The 21,940-nt window shown below is 40.1% G+C and overlaps 1 protein-coding gene across 1 annotated transcript in view; it reads right to left on the reverse strand.

The window, feature by feature from the left end:
- The window catches only part of PIK3R1 (phosphoinositide-3-kinase regulatory subunit 1), a 61,397-nt gene that overhangs the window by 23,817 nt on the left and 15,640 nt on the right, over positions 1-21,940 (reverse strand). The window contains exons 3-4 of the mRNA XM_050912514.1: positions 3,709-3,801; positions 2,058-2,132 (exon numbers count right to left, since the gene is read on the reverse strand). Of these exons, the coding sequence (XP_050768471.1) occupies positions 2,058-2,132; positions 3,709-3,801 (168 nt within the window). The remainder of the gene's footprint in view (positions 1-2,057; positions 2,133-3,708; positions 3,802-21,940) is intronic.

Below are 21,940 nucleotides of genomic sequence, written 5' to 3' on the forward strand. Positions count from 1 at the left end.
AACTCCTGAACCTATTTGGCCAGTTTAAACCATATTCAACAGGGAGGTAGAGGAATCAGATATGTGGTGTGTCTACACGTACTGTGAAAAAAGGTAGCCAAGAGAGGGTAGTGAGAAACTTAGTGCTTCTCCACCTCCTTTCTGTTTTCCCCAAAGGAAAGCTTGCAATATGAGCTCAATTCTTATCAGACACCAAAGAATTTGCATGAGAAAAAAGACATTATGAATGGCTCAGATGATAAAAATCTTGCAGTATGGGTATGAATTCTACAAGAGCAATTATGTGTCACAGTTTCATAAGAAGTAGTTTTTGTTAGTTTTGTTGCTCACAGGATGTTTTTTACTTCATAAGCCAAGTTCAATCCTGCTTCTTTCAGTGTTGACCCATTCTCTGAAGTATATCCCTAATTATTATAATGAATACATGAGTAAGGATAAACTTGTGGTACTCTGCAGCTCTTTGGGTGTAATGTCATAAACAGACCTGAACTCTTCCATCTGCCGAGCTGGCCAGATGCAAGTCAGCTTTGATTTTGGAGCTAGATAGTACTGTGTTGAAGCTAACAGGCAGTTATTCAATTAATATGGAGAGCATTTTAACCATAAGCAGAACAGCACACTAATGTAGTTCATAACTTTGAGAGCAAAGATGACTTTACTCTCTGAATTAGCAAAGTGCTAATTCAGAGAGAATAGGTGGAGATGAGAGCTGTCTGTATCCGTGTATCTGGACACCCACTGTACTGGCTCTGTCCTGGAGGATTCTGATCCTATCTTAAAGAGAACTCAGAAATATACACTGTTACTAAAGGGTGAAGTCCTGTTTTCTTTTCTCAAACCTAATTACATTTTAAATAAGAATACATGTAAACCACAGGTTCTTGATCTCAGGAGATAGATGAGCCTTTCATAAATGTATACCTCAGTTTAGAGATTTAAAAAGGGATTCAGATAAATTAAGATACATTCATATTGGTGCCATAGAAAATCTGGAATTATCTGGACTGAAAAATATAATTACAATACTAAAAATATGGCTTAGGCTGCCAGCAACATGTGCATATCTCCTCTCTCTGCTTGCACTCATACACTTCTTCACTCCCACCACAATCAGCAGAGGATGCTCGTTTGATTTGAAGAGACAACTCATAGTACCATCTCTTGTTCATTTTGTTAATATTTGCAATTAGTAAAAATGAAAAGAGCTAATTCTCAGTTCGAGTTTGCTTCCTTTGTCCCTTTGGCAACATGGCACGCAGCCAGTTTCATTTTCTAGCCCTTGTATTTTTGTGCTCTTTTATGCAAGTGGAAGCTCACACCCCACATTGCACCCCAGCTTACAAAGGCGTGCTCAAGCACTCCTCCTACAATTGCTCCTTATCTCTCATACTGCAACTGAGTGTTGCCATGCCAGTATATTCTGGCCTGAAATACAAATAAAAAGTACCAAAAAGAGAAGGAAATATATTTCAGGAAACTTGAATGGGTATGTGGTATTAGTGGTATAGCTGCATTTTACTGTCCAAAACCTGAGAACCCAGCCTACTGCAGTAATATTAATTCAATTCTCTCTTTCCCTTCCAGCATCATCTCTGTAGCAGGCAGGGAATGTGCAGCTATTGCCTCCCCACCTACTGGACGAAAAAAATGCACACACAGAACCGTATGTAAACAAATGGCCATTTGTTTACAAAATAATAACCTGCAGCCTTACAGGAATAGTGTATCTTTATCTTGCTTCTGAACAAAAACACCTTGTTTTTCCCTGTACAGCTGGATTGTCAGTCCTTGAACAAGCAAGTGACCAAGAAATGATTAAAATAATTATTCTTAGAAAAAAACACGCAATGGAGCCATGAAAAGACAACCTGTAAAAGTGAAAAATACTTTTCATATTAAGTGTAAAAGTTAGAAACCTTTTTTACTTATATTTGTCTTTTTAATAGTATACTATTCAGAACCAGCACATATGTATAAGCTGAGTAGGGGAGCAAAGAAAAGAGGAGCAGTCTGACCACAAAATCTGTCTAGTGCTTTAAGGAAGAAACTGTACTTACCACATTCAAGAATTTGCCTTAATTCTGCTGAGCTGCTTGAGCCTTGTGTTCCATACAAAGTTGAGCACTCCAGACCTTCAAAACAAAATCGATGGGATACATTAATATTCCAGTGACTGTTACCATGACACAACATACTTCTGTTTTCTTCAAATAAGTACTTACAGTATAAATTAGGAAGATTCTCCCACCACAATCCACCTACCACACTACAGAATGTGATTGCTTTTTAAGGCTGTAAGACAACTCTTTGTACATGCAAACTGCTGTATCTGCAGAAAGAGCTGGCCAAGGAAGATCAGAGATGCCAGCAGTCCCATGTATTCTGTACAATTCTCCATGGACTGACTGTAGAAGGCCAGGATTAGGAAACAGATTCACATACCCCAGGGAAGAAAACAGCTTGCAGGAGCAACATGGGAGCCAGATCTTCCTTTACACTCTACATGCCAGCTGGGAACACCAGGTCTTTCAGGTGGATAAGACGTGAGCAACCTGAGTCAGGCCACCTCATGGGAATGGGACAGGGACATGACAAAAGTTCGGATACATCCTCATTAGCTTTAAAGTTTTAACTGAGACTTCTAAGTTACAAGTGTGCCTAACCTTTGGCACCCTACGCTGTCAACAGAGACAGAGAGCCCCTTCTATGGGACAGGTAACCCTTAGGTCACCTTTGACTATTCATAGAGCCCATAGCCTCACAGTGTATGTAGGGTGAGTGTCACATCACTGGTGTGAGAGATGTCTGTATATGTCACATAATACGTCTGATAATCCACGTGAATAAAAGAAACAAATACAGTGTTTTCATGTGAAAGATACTGTTTACAACTTCCCTACTTCAGTGAAAATAGAGAAGACACAAGGAAAGAGACCACACCCAGGGATGCAGAGCACTGACGATTTAATAGTATCAGTGGCGTGATACAGCAGCCTGAGTCTGACCAGAATACCAATCCTCCTCTCGCTCCCCAGCTGTAAGGCCACTGAAGGAGCAGGACCCACTGAGCTGCTCCTTACCTCACCAGGACTATGAAGGTGACATCAGAGGAAGAGCCAGGAGGAGAGAAATAGGGCAAAAGAGGCAAGACATAGTAGAAGAAAGGGGAAAGCCTCAAAAGGATGGAGAGACATCAACATGGAAAAGCAGGAGAGCAAAAAACCTTAAAAATAACACTGGCTGGCTCAGCATACAGCAGCGATAAAGAATTGGCTCCTGAAGCATAAAACCAGTTCTTGTGACTTTTTTGTATTTTTTTTTTTCCCCTGCTTTGGGGCAAAACATTACTTGTTTGGCTGTGTATCCAATTCAATGTTATGATGGCGTTTCCATAACCAACTTAAGGTGCTTATCGGTTAGAAAAAACAAAGCAATACCAAACCCTTCTCCCTTACCTTTCAATAATACTTATATTAGTTGAGTTATTAAATGTCATTTGAGGTAAGCTTTGGTTTTGCTCCTACATTCCAAGTAGCCTCTATGAGCAGAAACCCATGCAACAAACCTTAAATAAGATTATTCCATATCTGTTAAGTAATGTAATGCATTAGCAGCTCTAGAAAGAGGAGATGCCAGCTCTGGATCTGATTCTGCAGTCTTGGCTCACATAAGTAATAAAAAACATTGGTAGATTGTTCTTCAGCCTACCTTTCTTTTCAATTGTCTCCACTATCTTGATAAGAATCGGTGGAGCAACATCAGGAGGTGCAAACTGCTCCGTAAGATCTGGAAGTGAAAAAGCTGTAAAAGAAAAACGAGAAAAATAAGCCAAGCTACAGGTGAATGCAATTTCTGTTTATGAAAATCATGACACATAATGCAACCAGTTCATTTTTAAGTATGGAACAAACATCCCACTTGTCAGGCGTAAACAAGAACACTCCACAAGTAATCAGAAAGCTGAATAAAAATGATGACAATTGCATTTTTATAGCATTTTCTTTTAGGGACCTCAGTCAGTCCTAGAATCACTCTCCATACTGCCTAAGAAAAGAAAACACAAGAGTTTGCAGTCTATGTTTGGGCAGAAATACAATGCAAGGAAGAAAAGAAAAAAATCTTTTGGTCTGAAACATTTACATCCAGTAATAATAAAAACCAGATGAGGGAGCTAAACACATCACTATCTGGGAGTTGCTGATCCCCTGTGTAAAACAGACTTGCAAAGGCCTGAAATAGCAGTAGAAACAAGTATTTCACGCTGATACAAAAGTTCAGTGACTTCTGTTTGCTTTCAATTTTCAAGCAATTTTCATACTATTAACAGTATAGTTCTCTTGAAGCAAGAGTTTTCTTTTCTACAATGACTGGTTAAGAATAAATCTTTAACATCTTTGTTGGCGACATGGACAGTGGGATTGAGTGCACCCTCAGCAAGTTTGCCAATGACACCAAGCTGTATGGTGAGATCGACACGCTGGAGGGAAGGGATGCCATCCAGAGGGACCTGGACAGGCTTGAGAGAGGTGGGCCTGTGCAAACTTCATGAAGTTCAACAAGGCCAAGTGCAAGGTCCTGCACACAGATCAGGGCAATCCCATGCACAAATACAGGCTGGGCAATGAGTGGATTGAGAGCAACCCTGTGGAGAAGCACTTGGGGGTGTTGGTTGACAAGAAGCTCAACATGACCCAGCAATGTGTGTTTGCAGCCCAGAAAGCCAACCGTATCCTGGGCTGCATCAAAAGAAGCATGCGTGACCAGCAGGTCGAGGGAGGTGATTCTGCCCCTCTACTCCACTCTTGTGAGACCCCACCTGGAGTACTGCATTCAGCTCTGGGGCCCCCAATATAAGAAGGACAGGGACCTGTTGGAGCAAGTCCAGAGGAGGGCCATGAAGATGATCAGAGGGCTGCAGTACCTCTCCTACGAGGACAGGCTGAGAGAGCTGGGGTTGTTCAGCCTGGAGAAGAGAAGGCTCCAGGGACACCTTCTAGCAGCCTTCCAGTACTTAAAGGGGGACTACAAGAAAGCGGGAAAGGGACTTTTTACAAGGGCATGTAGTGATAGGACAAGGGGTAATGGCTTTAAACTGAAAGAGGGTAGATTTAAGTTAGATATAAGGAAGAAATTCTTCGCTATGAGAGTGGTGAGGCACTGGAACAGGTTGCCCAGAGAGGTTGTGGTTGCCCCCTCCCTGGAAGTATTCAAGGCCAGGTTGGATGGGGCTTTGAGCAACCTGGTCTAGTGGAAGGTGTCCCTGCCCATGGCAGCGGGGTTGGAACTACACGATCTTTAAGGTCCCTTCCAACCCAAACCATTCTATGATGATTCTATGAAACAGCAGTATAATCAGAAAGGGACATTTTGCAGATTCAAACAAACCTGCATATAGATTTTATACAAAGTCAGTTTTCACACAATCCCGTTTCTTCACGGAGAGAACATACTGTACAAAGGAATGTTCTGGCTCTGTGATGTGAGGGATGATCTATCTCTATCTGTCTCTAAAAAAACTGCACTATTTTTGCCAAAAGAGTAATTCAAAAGTTTTAGAGTGGTCCTGTTTAACTCTTGGACAGTAAGAACGTTTACATAAAAATATTATTAAACTACTGCCAGAAACATCTGGCATAGTTTGATGGATTATGATTGATAAAAAAAGCTTAATCATTGAAGTAAAAGTTGCCAGTTGCCTAAGCGATGGTGATCTCTGCCCGATTAAACTCACCACGGACAAACAGAGAGCAATTCTTAAACACACATGCACATATGTGCCTGCATGCATATGTATACATACATGCATGCACGTGCACACACTGTATTTCTAGAAGACTGAAACTGAACAAAATTATGAGGGTAACTAAGTAGAAGGAGAAAAAGGAAAAAAACACAACAGCAAAATATGAATAGAGAGTTTTTAATGAAAAATTTTGAAATAGCCAAAAAACTAAATATACCACAACTGAGAAAAAGAAACCCGACAATTTTGGCTGAGAATTCATCCTATTTTAGAAGCAATAATTATGTAACTTTCTAAAAATGCAAACAATTTAAAAGTTGTAAGACAGCAAGGAAGGTATAGAAGAAGTCTGGAAGTGCAGAAAACTGAGCAGAGAAATGAAAGACAATAAATAATAATTATTTACGAACTAGTAATGGATGTGGAGCATACCGGGACACTGAGACATGTCCCTTGCAAAAAGAAGCAGAATGATGGTATGATAATGATGGAATACTTTCTAGTCCATTCATAACTGAGAAGGACATTAGAAAAGCATCTGTTAGTCATAACAGTTTAACTTAGGAGGCCCAGAAAATGAGCATTCAGGAGTCCCAAAAGAGTTGCCTAAGCAGATCTCTGGCCTGCTGATGTTACTTTTTAATGACTTGTGGAAAATCAGAGCAATTCCTGGGGATCAAAAGAGTTCTAATGCCCGATCTGCACTCTGAAAGGACAAGTAAGACGACTACGTGCTAGTTACATTATCAGTCCAGGGCAAAATAAAGGAAAACCTGATACTAGACTCATATGATAAAGCAATAAAAGACAGCACTGTAACTACGAATTGTCTGCATAGCTTTTTAGAGGATAGGTTCTGTTAAAAACCACACTACTTGTTCCTTGGTGGCACCTTAGTTAGCTGAAAAATGCAAATGAGTAGACATAATAAACTCTAAAGTTTTGTCAGATAGTTGACGTAGTATAACATGGTGGTTAAAAGCTAAATTCAAAGAAAGCACGTTATATAGGTGTAGCTGACCAGCAGATCTCCAAGTATAGTTATTAATGCAGAACAAGCTACTCAGGGAAGGAATGGACTTTTCATCTCTTTACATCGTCAAATCACTTTCAGGTTCCATCTGGAACACCTCTTTTAGCTTAACATCGTATCTGCTTTATCAAACACAAGTTGGGCTCAAATGGAAGATGCTGCGCTCCAAGCAGCCTCTGCTGAAGCATGCTGAAATACAGACCATTTGATTTGTAACATTCAGATCAAAGAGTTCCTTTCAGCCCCAAACTATGAATCTATCTCAGGATGAGCGCAAATCTATTGCAAGAATAAATGAAAGATCAGGTCAGAGTCATATCAAAGGGTGTGCTATGAAAATACTCAAATTATGAGATACTAATAGACTCACAGAATGCTAAGGGCATAAAATGCATCCCTTACATGGTAGCAGAGGAAGAACAGGTTTTAAGAACGGAGTTTATATATTACTTATGAAAGTAACTTTCTGCTCCCTTAGGTAGTTAGTTACATTAAGTACCTTTCTCCCTCTTGCATAACAGCAATGAAATTGCATCATCTCTGAACAAAGATGCTCACCTCATAATTCCAGCTGGAGGCAGCATGCAGCAACAGTCAACAGTCTAAACTGAAACTGAGGAAAGAAAGGAGAGACAAAGAAGGAGAAATAGAGACAGAGCGCGGAAGTCAAACCTGACAGACATTTGAAACATTTCAGGTGACAGCTCGGCAGTTCAGGGATGGTCCATCCAGGCTACTGAGCAGCAGAGAGAACTGTGCTTTCTTGCATTAACCCAACTGTGCCTTGAAATGATGGCAAGAGATACACTCCAAATACCTATAAACAAGGTGTATTTAGAAGAATAATACCATTTCCCACTAGATTCAGATTTTCTACATGAGGGATGGAGTCCAAGCAAAGCAAAAAGGAGAACCCAGTGTCAGGGGAAGACTTCAGTTCATGGGAAGAAGCCCTTGCAGCGTGAAGAAAGATACTACAGAAAACGGTTTGTCTCCATGGAACATAAGGAATGGGGTGGATGTAGAACTTACGCAGATTACCTAAACAGAGAGTGCCTCTTCCTGCAACCTACAGGACGCTCCATGCTTTTCATCTACACTTTAAGCAGGATCTTAGCTTATAAACTAGGTTTGTATCATAATCTGTTACTGAATCTCTTCATTGTACAGTATTCTTGGGTCAATAATATTCTTAGTGAAAGTGAAAGGCTTTTGGAAGCTACGCATTTACCTTTATATTTATGCAATATCTATAATATGTCTACAGAACATATGTATGTAAAGCAAATGCCACATTGGTTAAAAGGAAAGATTTCCAACACTCCTTTGCTACCCTAAAATATGCAATTGGAAAAATACTAAAATTTTAGCAGTTCAGAGGATTTCTGATGTCTCTTCTTCCCTATATCCCATTCATTTTCTCCAAAACTGGAAACTTCTATCTACCAGAGACATTGCTGAACTTTTAGATATGAAGAGAGCCTTTAAAATGATGACAATCTATTCCATATATACATAAATTGTAAAATACTTGTGTGTTTGACTGAAAAACCACGATATTCACCTATCTTTTAATAGTATGCACACACTGGTGAGTATAAGCTCTACAGCAAAAAGACACAAACACACACATACACACACACAATGGCAGGTACAAAACCTGCAGTTACCTTCAACGCAGCAATGACAGAAGAACACAACTAAGTCACACAGTTATAGTGCTCAGCAACATTGAAAAAAAACATTCACTTCATCAGCATGTAGAAAATGGCATCAACAAATTAAAATCACTTAACCTCCCACCTGTTCTAGGATTTCCTACTCATTGCGCCATCTCCAATATAATTAACTCATAGCGTCATACTGACTTGTACTATAAACTTCCTAACTTTTGCACAAAATAGAAAATTATGTTCATTTAAAGGCGAAAGGCCTCATGAAACACACACCTGTCAGGAAAAAAAAGACTTAACAGTACTTACAGAATTGAAGCCAATTTATAACATTTACACAGAAGACAGCCCAATTTGGGAACGGTGTCCTTCAATTTCAAAATGCTGAGAGGAAATGGCAGAGGCTAAACTGAAGAAAACAACATCTAATTTTGGAAAAAAACGATTTGACTCCCAGAGCCAGAACACAAGTTATCCTTAAAGAAGTCCTGATTCTAGATTAGGTGTTCCAGAAGAAAACTCAGCATGCATATTAATATCTACAGAGGGAAAGGAAAACTTTTCAGATAGGTCAGTTTTAGTAAAAGAGAAGTGAACAAAAGCTCACGTGCAACCTACATTTAGTACCTGATTTCAAAAGTATCTTTTGCTTTGAAGCATGCTGTAGCACAGCACAGAGGTTTGGAGAACCAAATCCACTCTTAAGAATCTGAGCAACTTTGTAGATCCCTTTGCTACAATCCAGTATCAGTTTTTCACTTAAAGCAATCATTCTCCCCCCAAACTGCTGTAATTTTTTAAAAATTCCACAGTCTCCAAAATATTAAGGTTCTGAAAAGCTGTCATACAGTTTTCATGTCTTCTTTCTAGTCACAAGGCTGGTAGTGGGTCTCCAGATAGTAAGGAAGCTTCTGATGACACATGATAAAAGCTGGATTTTCCACTAGCTCTATTTTTACCTTGCCACAGTGAGAACCAATGAGATGAACCACAAGCCAGGGTTCGCTCCAATCTGTGAACTCTTCCCTCTTCCTCATACAGACAGGCCTGAACAGCTCTAAGGCAATGGCAACGTGTGGGAGATGAGAGCATACCTTACATTCAAGGGTTGCCAACATAGCTACAAAGTGCAAGATGAAACCAGCACACAGCTGCACCTTTTGGAAGGGTTCTCAGTAAAAAGAGATACTTTAGAGTTAGTACCTGGCAACGACAAGTGGAAATTTAAAGCTGGAATTTGGCTTCAGATGCTTCTGAGCCAAATCTTTCATTACTGCTAGAAGAAGAATGAAAATGAATATTAAAAAGAGAATATAACTTAAAATGTAACAATACACACCATGGAAAGGAGTTTAATTTCTAAATATTTTACAGGAGCTATATACTAACATTACTTGAATTTAGCTTTGAGTCAAGATTACTCCATGCATGTTCTTCTTTTGTCAGAAATCGCATTTAAGTTTGTGCATACATATTGCATTCGATGACTACACAGCTCTACATAAAGGTCTAATATTTGAGAGTTCAGGTCTTAAGATGATCATAACTGGCTTATGTGCGTGCAGATATACTCTATGCATGCAACTGTATCCACTAACATAGTGAATTACGCATTCATAGATTTACACATATCCTTGTTTGAAAGTCATACAGTATGTCCAAATGTGAATGGTTTGACCAGCACTGAAATTAACTATAATAAACATAAGCATATTAATTAATGCAGAAGAAGAAATGCAAAGGTAAGGTCATTGTCAAACAAGTTGTGATAATGCCTCCAAACAGATTAGCCAGCAAACTATAAAGAAACAAGGGCTGATTGAGCACCTAAAATACTTTTGCCAGTGGCATAATGCATGACAAGCTGTGGACAATGGAGGGTTTTCCACAAAGTTCAACACCCATGCTTGCTATTGAAAATTCTGGGAAACGTAGGAGCTTGCTTTCTTGATTGAAATGCTGTTATTTCAGCAGCTGTGTACTCTACTAGGTATGGGAAATGGAATTCAAAAAGTGTTCCACTATTACAGCCCATCTTCCTTGAAACAGAATCTGAATTTCAATAAGGATCCATAATGGCTGAATTTAATCACTTGTCAATATACAATGTCAAATTCAAGTGAAGATGCATTGGAAATGAGGGTAGTTTGGCATTCCTGCACAGCCTTTAAGTCAGTGGTATGAATTGAGGCAGTCCCGTGTACTCCTGTGTGCTGACTGCTAGTGACCCCCAGACCAGAGACAGCAGTACTTCAGGAGACTGCACTGACAACGCAACAAAAGCCGTGCCTGTGGAAACACGAGTTCAGATCCTGTAACACTGGAAAGCACCAGGAGGTGCCTCCACAGGGGTGACGGCCCGGCCCAATGCTTCTCACGGCCCTGTGGTAGCAGCTGGTCCAGATGCAGAGCCTCAGCCATTGTGGCCCCCTCAGCACCTGCTTTCATCAGCTGGGGAGGAAAGGCCACATGAGCCTCACAACCCGTCAGGGACTGAAACAACTCTTACTGACACAAAACTAACTTCTAGTGAGAGGGTATTTCATGGTCCATTATATGTTTCTTTATAGTCTTAAGAAGCAGCAAGTTCCTGCAGAAACTTTCAGCAGAACAGTATGAAAGGTTAAAAAAACCTCCAAACTCTAAAACCTGTGGAGAAAGTTTCCACAGAGATCTGTGCTTTGGGTTCAATGCCAGACCAAGACAGAAAAAGACGAGTCTGGTATTACAAACAAATACCAGAGAGAAACTCACTCTGAGATTTGAGGACTGTAACCTTGCTTTCGCATTTACCAAAAGAACAGGGAAATAGAGTGTTCAGAACTGCCCAACTGCTATTAGCCAAAGGTTTTCACTGGGCAAGGATAAAGACAAGAAGGTGAGAGCGAAGACAAAGAAGATGATGTCACTGTGTGTCTCAGATAAATTGAGGACTGCAACAGATAGTAAATTCAGCTGCAACTGTTGGAAGAGAAAAATACCTCTCCTTAGACCCTACTGACCTGAGATGATTTAGTTTGGCTATACTTAAATCCTCCTAGAGGCTGAAAGCATCACTGAAAATGGCAGGAGGAAGAGCTGTTCTGGGCTCAACCACCTTCTCCAGTACTGGTTTCATTAGAAAGATTTTAAAAGACAACACTATTCATGGAAAAATATGAAAGAGATTTAAGCTTCAGTGAATTTGACACATCGTTACAAGTGGCTTAGTAAGTCTGTCTACTATTACTTGTTTTTTATTTTTATCAGATGTCGTCAATCAGGCAGACTGCGGACTCAGAATACCATAGAAGCCTTGGCAGCCAAAGGAGACTAGATCTGGGAGAAATGAAGGAGGTGAAGACTATCCTAGCACTAGAAAAAGGAATGGTCTGGCCCACCAACACTATCAGCCTTCAGGCTCACAAGAAGCCCATTTTTATGGAGGCAGAAAAACGTGTGCGAGTCAAGATTTGCTGCGATATGAATGACCCCAGAGCTATGTAAAGGAATAGGGAAATGTTGCCTGCTGGCGACCTTACGTGACTGGAGTACAACCACGAAGCTGGACGGAAATACTGCCAATTCTAAAATCCTTCAATACCATGCGGCCAGCACAGTCTTCTACTTCCATCAGTCACTAGGTGTTGGGTATGAACTAGAGGACGAAGTGACAACTTCATTCAGACGTTCTCTGTTAATGGTATGCTGAAGATTTTAGTTACAGAAGGAAATACAGATCTGTACTGAAAAAATGGTTTATCACATCAGCTGTCACTCCTCTTTTTCCTTCATCTTCAAGGGAGGAATACCTGAATAAAGCAGAACACCCTTCCTGCGGCATCTCAATGACAACATTTAACCCTCATGGATAAACAGTACCCTGTTAATACGCTTCTGGACTTCAAACAGCTTTTTAAAGCATCCATATTTCTGCTGTGATCCTACATCAGTAAAACAGAGCGACAAGAACCCTTCCAAGGGGCTTATTCCAAAGGATGACAACTGCAGGAGTTCTCACCAGCATGACCTTCTGAACTCCAGTCAGTCCCAGTGTACCACCCAAAACGCAAAGCCAGCATCTCCAGAATCCTCTGTGTGAGGTAGGTACTGACAACATCGCCTATCAGCTTGAAAAAGGGCATTTCAAACTGACTTCTGTAGAAAAATGTACACAACCTGTTATAATATATGTGGCACTTAACAGAATAAGGCCAGGCAGTCATTTTTCCAGGACAAATATATGTATATTACGATTGGGCCATTTATAGTCCAACCCACTGAATCTAGGAGGGTCAGAATGAAAACTGAATGTTACTTCATTTTATCCTGGCTACACATAATATGTCAAAAAAGACATAGTTACCTGTATAAATCAATGCTGTAACTGAGATAACTCGTACTTTGCCTAGATACTTTCCAGGGTTATCAGCACATATATGCAGGCAATGATCTGACTGAAAAAATATCATGTGCACAGTGATTACGCAGGAAGTTTGCGGGGCCAGGAGAACTAATTCCTCTCTTCATCCCCATTTATAAAGTTGAACCAGCTGCACTCTCAGGGCTAAGGAGAATAAGAGGCAACTATGGGAACAGAGGGGAAACAAGCCCAGGCAAATATAGATTAGTGCAAGAAAATAATCTATAAACAAAAGATGGCAGAACTAGACAGAACAAAGCTTTGATTTGATATACAAAGTCATACTTTATAATATACCAATTCTCCTGAAAGAAATCTGGGGTCTCTTTACCCTTCTCTGACACAAAAATGAATGCTTGTGACAGAGCTGCTGCCTTAATCAACAAAGAATTCCTCTAAGACAAAACAAAATGAAAGTGCAGAGAGAAAGAAAAAAAAGAAGATGGTGTCTGGCTTAAGGAAAGTTTAGTTGCACAAATAAGCAGAAAAATAAACCCACCAAGCAACATAGTGTAGAGTACTATATTCCTTTATAATAGTTCAATACTTTCAATACTGGCTGCTAATCATGTTTCACACTTATTAATTTAATGTTTCATAAAGCCCTATTTCTATCATCTGTTGAAAGGGAAGTGATACTGTCTGTACTGGGAAGGGATTCTGTACATAATATTCTATCAGATCAAACCTCAGTAACTTTATGAATTATGAGCTGTCAGGCACTTTTCTCATCTGCTACAGAATATACTTCTTAGAAATAGGAGCTATAAATAAGCCAACAGATGTTCTTTGTTGGCTTCAACTGAAGCACAGATAATTTTTAAAAAGCAGCCTGTAGTTAAGACTGTTGTAAAGACAGTATTCTGCTTCCCTCTATGGGTGAGCTTTTGCAATACTCCTTTTCAAACTAGACTGAATTTAGGATTTGAAATGGCTGCAACTATTTACAATTATTAACATAACTGGAGAAATGAACAGCCCTGTTCTGAGGAAAAATTGCAACGCTTATGAAAAAAATATTAACTAAGTGCAATATTCTGGCATGCAGTACACTGTATTATAATGCCATACATAACATGTAAACTGTTTTGCAAAACAAACCCCCCCAAAAACCCAAGGAAGAGATGGGAAAACCACCTGCTTATTCAACTGTTCTTTCAAGGAGCTGTGAGATAAGCAGAAACAGTAAAATAAGAAATATGCAAGAATGTAGTAAAAGATGCCTTTCTGCTTCTAAGTAGACGAGGGCACTCAATAAGCTGAGGAGCACAGAGGGGGCTCAGGACTGACACTGCTGGAGCTGAACCTCAAGCAGGCTGGCACTGGGGCTTTGATGCTGCCCGTCTCCGGGAGAGGTGTGTCTCACCTCCTTCCCATGGTCTGGAGCACGGGACATGGCTAGAGGCTTCCCACACCTGTCTCAAGGGTGGCAGACTGATGTGTAATGCCCTCTTACACATCACCCCAAGCCCTGTGTGACATGCAGGAGCACAGCGGGTAGCAGTGTTCTCACAGTCCCTAAGAGCATCACTTTAAATGGAAGAGCAAGTTAATGTCTCTAAACAGAACGAGCCAGCATGGTCCTCAGAGCATGATTCTGAGGACATAGAAAGAAAATATTTTAATAAGCCAACACTTATTTTTCATGTCTTGTTGATGTCTGCAGGTTCCCTGCCACCAGTTTTCAGTCAGAGAGGTATTAGTAGATCAGAGGTAAAATGTGGTGTGGGTACCAAGTTACTGCATCCCCACAAGCAAGGAGATGATGACAGAGATGACAGTAAGGGAGAGACAGGACAGAGTCAACCAAGAAGCTGGACCCAGTGAGGTGCAAAACATTGCCTTTTTCATCAAGTGAGGCCTGTTATATTCCCTCCTCCTCCTTCAGCATTGCTGCTCCAGGGCTGGAAAAGAGCTGAGCTCTGCAATAATTTGAGTAATTCTGCCCAATTCTCCTCAGAGATACTAACTGGCAATGAAAAACTTACCATTCCAGTTTCTGGCAGTGGTTTGACATGAAACCATATGTGATCTCAAGAAGGGAAATATATGACACTCAATATTCAAGTGTAGTGTGGATAGCACAGGTGTGAGGACAAACAGCACGTTCCACTGGCAGCTGCATCTTGTGACCTACTTAGCAGGCGCCCAGTGCAACCTTCAGGGTTATTGTTGTCATTAAACATCCAGATTGCAGTAGTAGCACCTAGAAGCCCTTATGAGAATCGGACCAAACTTGTGACGGTTCTCTAGAAACAAAACCTCCCTTCCTGGTCTTAGGATTAACTAAGCGATCTCTTAGAATTGATGCCAGCTGCCTTCCCACAAACTCTACCTCATCTTTCCCAAGGATATTAAAGCCATGATATTCTATTAACTTCTGCACTCTGGACTTTATTTTAAAAAAGGAACAGTGAAACTCTAGGAAAAGTGTAATTCATTTTAAAGATACTATATGTAAGTTAATACATTTACATGGTATTTTACTATAGTCACTCTACAAGGAATCAGCAGCAAAGCTCCCTCTGTCTGATGCCTGCTATACTACACAGACACATAAAACTACATGAAAACAGCATCAAGACCACAAGCACTCAAAACTTAAGACAACAAAGACCTAAGGCTGTATGTGCAATTTCAGTTCTTGCTTTTGTCTCTTTCCACATAATGACATAGCATTTTTCCAATGAAATTACCCTGCCCATTTCAGCACACAAAGCCTAGTGCTCTGAAGGGACAGAACCCGGCTGAAGAGCTGAGGTATTTATTACCTGGAGCATTATACAGATTGTACAAGGACACATGGTCATCCAGTAGGCTCATATTCTCCTGTTTACTTTCCTCTTCAAACCTGAATTTTCTATCATCTCATCTCAACTCGGCTTCCCATACAAGAGTACTTTGCTCCACAACTTGTACTCAAGTTCTTCCTAGCAAGTGGGGAAGGAAGTATGTACTCAGTTGTTCCTGGAAACCTTTGTCACATAATAGAGAGACAGCTGCCCATCTTTTAAGGAAAGAATGCTGAAGTTCATCTCAAGAGGCACTTAAAAATTTTGGTTCTGGGCAGCCAGTGGAGAGTCATGGTGAGAAGATTTCAAGGACCTCCATCAGGTAAAATTTCACAGATAGAGCAAGTTCCTGTGCTGGAACCATTTTTACCTAAAAAGCAGTGACATGTATTTTCTTCTGTAGTTTGGCACTAACCTACCAAGATTACTAACCTCAATTCCCTTTCCACATAACTATGGTGATTGTTAGTAATGGTGCTCCAGCAGCATCTGCTCTTTGTAACCAAGACAGGACTGCTGGATGGATGTTCACTGTGAGATATTGGGGATGCTGGAACTCTCTCCAGAATGACCTCTTCCACCTGTAAAGGATACCTGTTCCTTACTGCTGTTTCCTTTTTTTTGGTACCATGAAGTTGTTTCTTATGCAAGGCCATCACTGGTTTGTGATAATAACTCTGCTTGAGAAGCATATTTTAAAACACTCTCTTTTTATTCAATAATCATAATACATAAGAATTCAGGACAGTATGTTGTTTTGCTCTGAATGAATGCTTTGTTTTGCTACCTTTTTGCTGTGGAGAAACTCATGGGGGAAAAAATGCCAACAAATACCCCTGAAACTATCCACAGGCAAGCAATCTAGAGGAAAAGAATAAGCTCTTCACTACTGCAAGAAAAAGATAATGTGTATTACTGTGCCTGAGAAGTCAAGTTGTTTAGATCTGGAAGATTTACATAAAAGTACTGGCAGACACTCCTGACAGATAAAAGCCAAAACAGCTCCTTCATCTTTTGGGAATTATGGGAATTATGTTTGTAAGTACGCAGAAAGTTAAAAAAAAAGAGTATATAGCAGTCATCCAGAAAAAAAAAATGCAAACAATGGTAACAGCAATCCAGCATCAGAAGGACTTTTTTATTCTGGAAACTAATGTATTTCAAATCAAGTCTTTTACCTCCTCTTAAAAAAAAAAAAAGAAAATAAAGAAAAAGAAGAAATAGCTTAGGACTCTTAGCTGTAGCAACAGAAATACAGCGATGCTGAAAGGCAGTCTTACAAGAAAGTAAAACTGGGTTAATCCTTACAGCCATTAAACCATGGGCTGATCTGACATAGATACAGAAACAACAACATTATTAGGAAATTCCTGAACTGGATCTACAGAGAGTTGATCCCACCATCGTCTTCAATTTCAGATGAAGAAGAAAACTCTAAGTCTGCGTAAGATTTTTTTGACCCATATCATACACTTGTTGAGATTTCTCTGCATAGCAATGTCAGCGTTTATTTCTCAATCCAATATATTTCACACTATCAAGATGCTATACAAAAAGGACATCACAGAACACGAAGTACATGTACTTAATGCATGAACTTAAAGACCTCTCTTCCATAAACCACTGTTTGTTCACACTCCACTGCTGAAGTAACTTTAACTTAGACCTTAGCAGTTAAACTGGTGAATGAATTTCACGGACCTTTACAAAGCTGTCAGGGTCTCAACTGGCTGGCTAACTGCAACTGGACAAGGACCTTCATTTGTGTACTGTCTAGCACACTGCATTGCAGAAATTCATGTAGTGCAAAATCTGTTTATAGGAAGTGTAAAAAAAGAATTGAAAATAACAACAAAGATGGTGCTAATGAAAAGCTAGCATGAAAAACTGGCTATGTTTTTACATCACCATCTGCAAGCCAAAGATTAACTGAAGTCAGGGTAAGGAGGTATGGAACAAGATTTCAGTCTGCACTGGGAGTATTCATTTGCAAAGAGTCTAAAAGCAAGAGGCAAAGCCTGTCTAAGAAAACCCAAGCATAGGTCTAAGCACTTCAACTCAGAGAAATCCTTTTGCAACCTCCATGCAACCCTACAGCTTTAAAGAGTTTCTTGGGGTCTAAAACAAAGAAAAATATGTCCTTCTTGAAAACAAGCAGTGTGTCGTGAAGGAGTGAGACTGAACAGAAAAGGCTGAAATAACTGCAAAAAATGTTTTGTAAGTGGTCTTGGAAAGCCTAAACTGCAGAGGGGCTATGCAAACTAAAGAACATACGTATCTGGTTAAGAACTGACAACATGTTCCCTGGGATTTTTAACTCAGGTGAATCAAATGAAAGCTGCTCTTCCAGGGAAGAAGCTGGGGAGGCAGAAGCTCTTTTTATATCCTCTGCAAAGACTCAAGAGGTGAGCTAGAAGCACTCTGACCTGCTGCTTCCCTTCCTTGCCTCTGCCACCAGACAGCTGCCCTACACTGGCCTACTCCAGCACAGGGGAACGTGCTGTGAATGTTCTTCGACTTCCCTGTAGAAAATTCATGGGGAGCAGGATCAATGCTCAAGTTGACTGCCTCTGAACTTAGGGGAGTGCTGAGTGTATAAATGAGCATGCAAAGAAATACTAATCTCTTGAATATTTAAGTGCTGCAAGTGTACAGAGCTTCTACAGATCACACGCACAAAAACCCCAAAACAGTTCTTCCACCATCCTGCTCCTGCCAAGAAAGTTAGCTAGTCTTCTAACCAACCCATCCATATCTGAAAAGATAATGGCACTATCTATCTATAAATCTATCTCTATTTCCACATATGTACAAAAAGAGCTTAAAGCTACAATTACTCAGTTGTTTCAGAATGCTGATTATAGGATGCAATAAAGGAGTGAAAATACATCCCTGACCTGCACTAGATGTGATCAAACAGGTGAAAGGGTCTTCCAGCTATGATTCACTAAGAAATGGGTGGAGGTTTGTGAGGCTGAAAGGCTGCTGGCTGGAAGGAGTAAGCCTCCTTCCACACTGACCAGCAAGGACTGGGAATTGGTTGCTACTCTGTCAAAAGGCCAGGTATATCCTGGTTGTTTTCCTGCTGTCCTACCGGGGAGGGGGTGGAGGGGGGGGAGCTGAGAGAAAAAAAAGGAAGTCTTACATGTCTGTTTTTGTTAACATGCTCCAGAGGAATCCCTTGGTCATCTTGCCAAAAGAAAGAACAGAGTTACCTTTATTTGATCCTACCAGAAAGGAACACCTCTCTCTTGTTTCATTTCACCTTTTAAAAGGAATTTATTTATTTATTTAAATGTGGGCCATGCCAAGAAGGGAGAGGATGTCTCACTTGACTCCCAGATGCACAATCCTTCCAAAAAAACAGTTCCCTGTTGAGAACAGAAGGAAGGGGAAGGCATTAATTTTAAACCGACCTGGTTTTTCTAACAGGCTTATGACTCCCTGTTTTTAAGCATAGTTCACATGAACTGCCTGCTACATCAGAACAAGCACCTTTCTACCCATCTCTCCTTCTAATTTTACCCTTCCAAACTTGTGCATGAAGCTGGAAAAACTTGTATCCTAATTAGCTCAGCCTTGGCATCTTCAGAGAACTTTACTGAGGCTTTTACAAGACAAAGCTCCTCAAAAATGGTAGATGCAGCAGACAGCTGGTGTAACTCACCAAAGCTCTGCTACACTACCACCAGGTACCTAAGTCTTGCAGGATTCAGAATTGCTAAACAGGAGCCTGCCACCTCCCAAAGGGTTCTAATATTTCATGGTAAATGTGCCACTAATAACCTCTTTTACAGAGATCAGTATGAGCAATCATCTAAATCTAGGTCTTGTTCTAAGGGAAAAGCTTTTTATTTGTTTTTGTTTTGTTTTGTTTCTTTTAAATAGCGTATTTCTTGATCTCTCAGGGGAGCCAGCCCTTCTGCTTCTCTTTTTCTTGTGTTTCACTACATCAGTCAGCTTTCCACCAGTCAGCTTCCCACATTTCAAACCTTGCTCTCAAACTGAGAAGTCTTAGGAGACAGAGCAAGGCGGTTGGTTATTCTAACAGCATTCAGCTAGGAATAAATAATGCAAAGGACCAAGTGAATATTCTAATCTGTGCTGCCTAGAGGTTGCGAAGGGACCCAACTCAAGCAAGAAAGCGGCCACAGGTGTAGACTTCTCTAGACGCACATACTCAACTTGTCTGGCTGCTGCTTCCAAAGCCTTGCAGGATAGTTTAGTTCTAAACTACTATGTATAAAGGCTGCGTTGGCTTTTGTTTTGATTTGGGTTTTTTTCCCCAAAATAGCTACAAATTACCTATCACCAAATTACATGCAGAAATTTAACATATACTGGGAGTCAACACTGTAGTCTTGCATCAAGCTAATCAAGACTAAGAACAAAGTTTCAGATCCTGTTAGGGTCCACTTATGCCACGGTCTGACAGTGCTTTATAAAGCTTCAAAGCAAGCTGCTTTTTTTTTTTTAATTTGAGTCAGGAAAACAAGCATGGATTAAAGATTTCTGACAGGCAGCAAACAGGTGACCAAATCATACTTAACATGACAGAAAACTCTGTATTTTCCAGAACATTAAATTCATATTGAAATGAGAGAACTTCAGGTTTTTACTTCTGCATGGCTATCAACTTGAGCCCAACAGAACAAATTGGAACCACATTTAAGTCTACTTTTTCCTGCTGGCTTTTTAGCTTCCCCATGCTTTCTGCACATTACACGTTCTCTCTCTTTCTCTCTCAGCATTTGGTCTCTTTCTCCTTCAGGCATTCTGTAATCCTGCCAGCCAAAGAGATTTGCTTTTAATAAGTAGATCTGCCACCTTAAACACCAGTCTCCTAAGGCAATCAAATAATGAAACACACATGTAAGTACTTGCACATAATCTCCCAAATGCCTCTAGCCCACTACAAATGATTTTTGCAATTCGGGGTTTTCACAGGAGCGTACATTCATACACTCTTGGTTTTCAAAGATCAAATGTCATGGTTCTTCAGAGTCCTGTGTCTAGTTTGTACATACAAACCCAATGACCCTGCAATTTCCATATCAGTATCTAGAAGACACGAAATATGAAAAACATAAAAACACAAAGGTTGTGCAGACAACTTCATATGGAGTAGGCATATCCTTCAGTTTCTCCAACTTGGCATACAGGTCTGATGCAAGACAGCACAGATTCCTCCACAGCAGAACTCTTCCCATGTTTCTAGCATGTCTGGGAAGTTAATGAATAACCATTCCAGGTGTCAAGAGTATTCTTCATACCTCCCCCATCACTCATCTGTCATCCACACTGAAGCCGCCTCGATTTCCACTTTCTAAACTAGTATTTTCCAAAAGAGAAATCTGATGTTATGATGCTCGTAGTAGAGTAATCCAGGAAAAAAACTTTGTCACAATAGGACGAAGTTGCACTGCCTCTTGATTAAATAAGGCTGCAGTTTACAGCATGGCAGAATAAAGATGGTAGCAAAAGCATCTTTCAAGTAAGCAAGTTACTGATTGGTATTAAAAAGCTAAAATCAAGTTTCAAGGACTGTAATTTACTATATAATGTCATCATTTGCAAAAATTCCTGCATTGTAAATCACAACTATGATACAGTGAAAAAAAGCAAAACTACTAGAGATGCACCATAAAAACCTAAAGCAAAAGGTACTTAAAACATGCATGTCCCTGAAATGCGTATTTCTATTGCAACACATGCTTTACATGTACAACAAAGTACTGAGAACTTGAAACTTTGAATTCTCAGAATTGGGAAACAAGTGAGATAACACTAAATTATGTCACCACATCTGTTGAATCTGTGCACTCACATTCTAATAATTCTTTTGCTTTTGATGCTTGTATTTGGATTCCAGCTCGTGAAGCTGGATGATGCAGGCAGAGGTATGCCAGGAAGATTTGTTCTGCAAGGAATTGTCTCGGACACCCAGTACACAGTAACTGCAGCCAGCCGTGGAGTGAGCAGATGGTACTCGCTCCTTATGACAAATAAAGCCTTACACTGTCAAACCTAATGCAGCTCTGGTTCCTGGTTTTAGTTATGTCAATGAACATTTAAGTGTTAGAGTTCTTTAAGTTAAGAGTTCCGTACCCAGATTCAGCTTTCTGAAGTGTTTTTCCACATGACTTCCCTATTACAAAGAGATTAACCTTAAACGATCTTAAAATAGTAGTTATTTTTTTAATTGTCTTTTTGGTCTACCTCATTCCTCACAGGAATCATGATACCACCTTTGCTCACAACAGTGTACTGAAGATGAATTAATATTTGTGAATATGA

This window comes from Gymnogyps californianus, chromosome Z (assembly GCF_018139145.2).
Source record: "Gymnogyps californianus isolate 813 chromosome Z, ASM1813914v2, whole genome shotgun sequence".
Classification (NCBI taxonomy): Eukaryota; Metazoa; Chordata; class Aves; order Accipitriformes; family Cathartidae; genus Gymnogyps; species Gymnogyps californianus.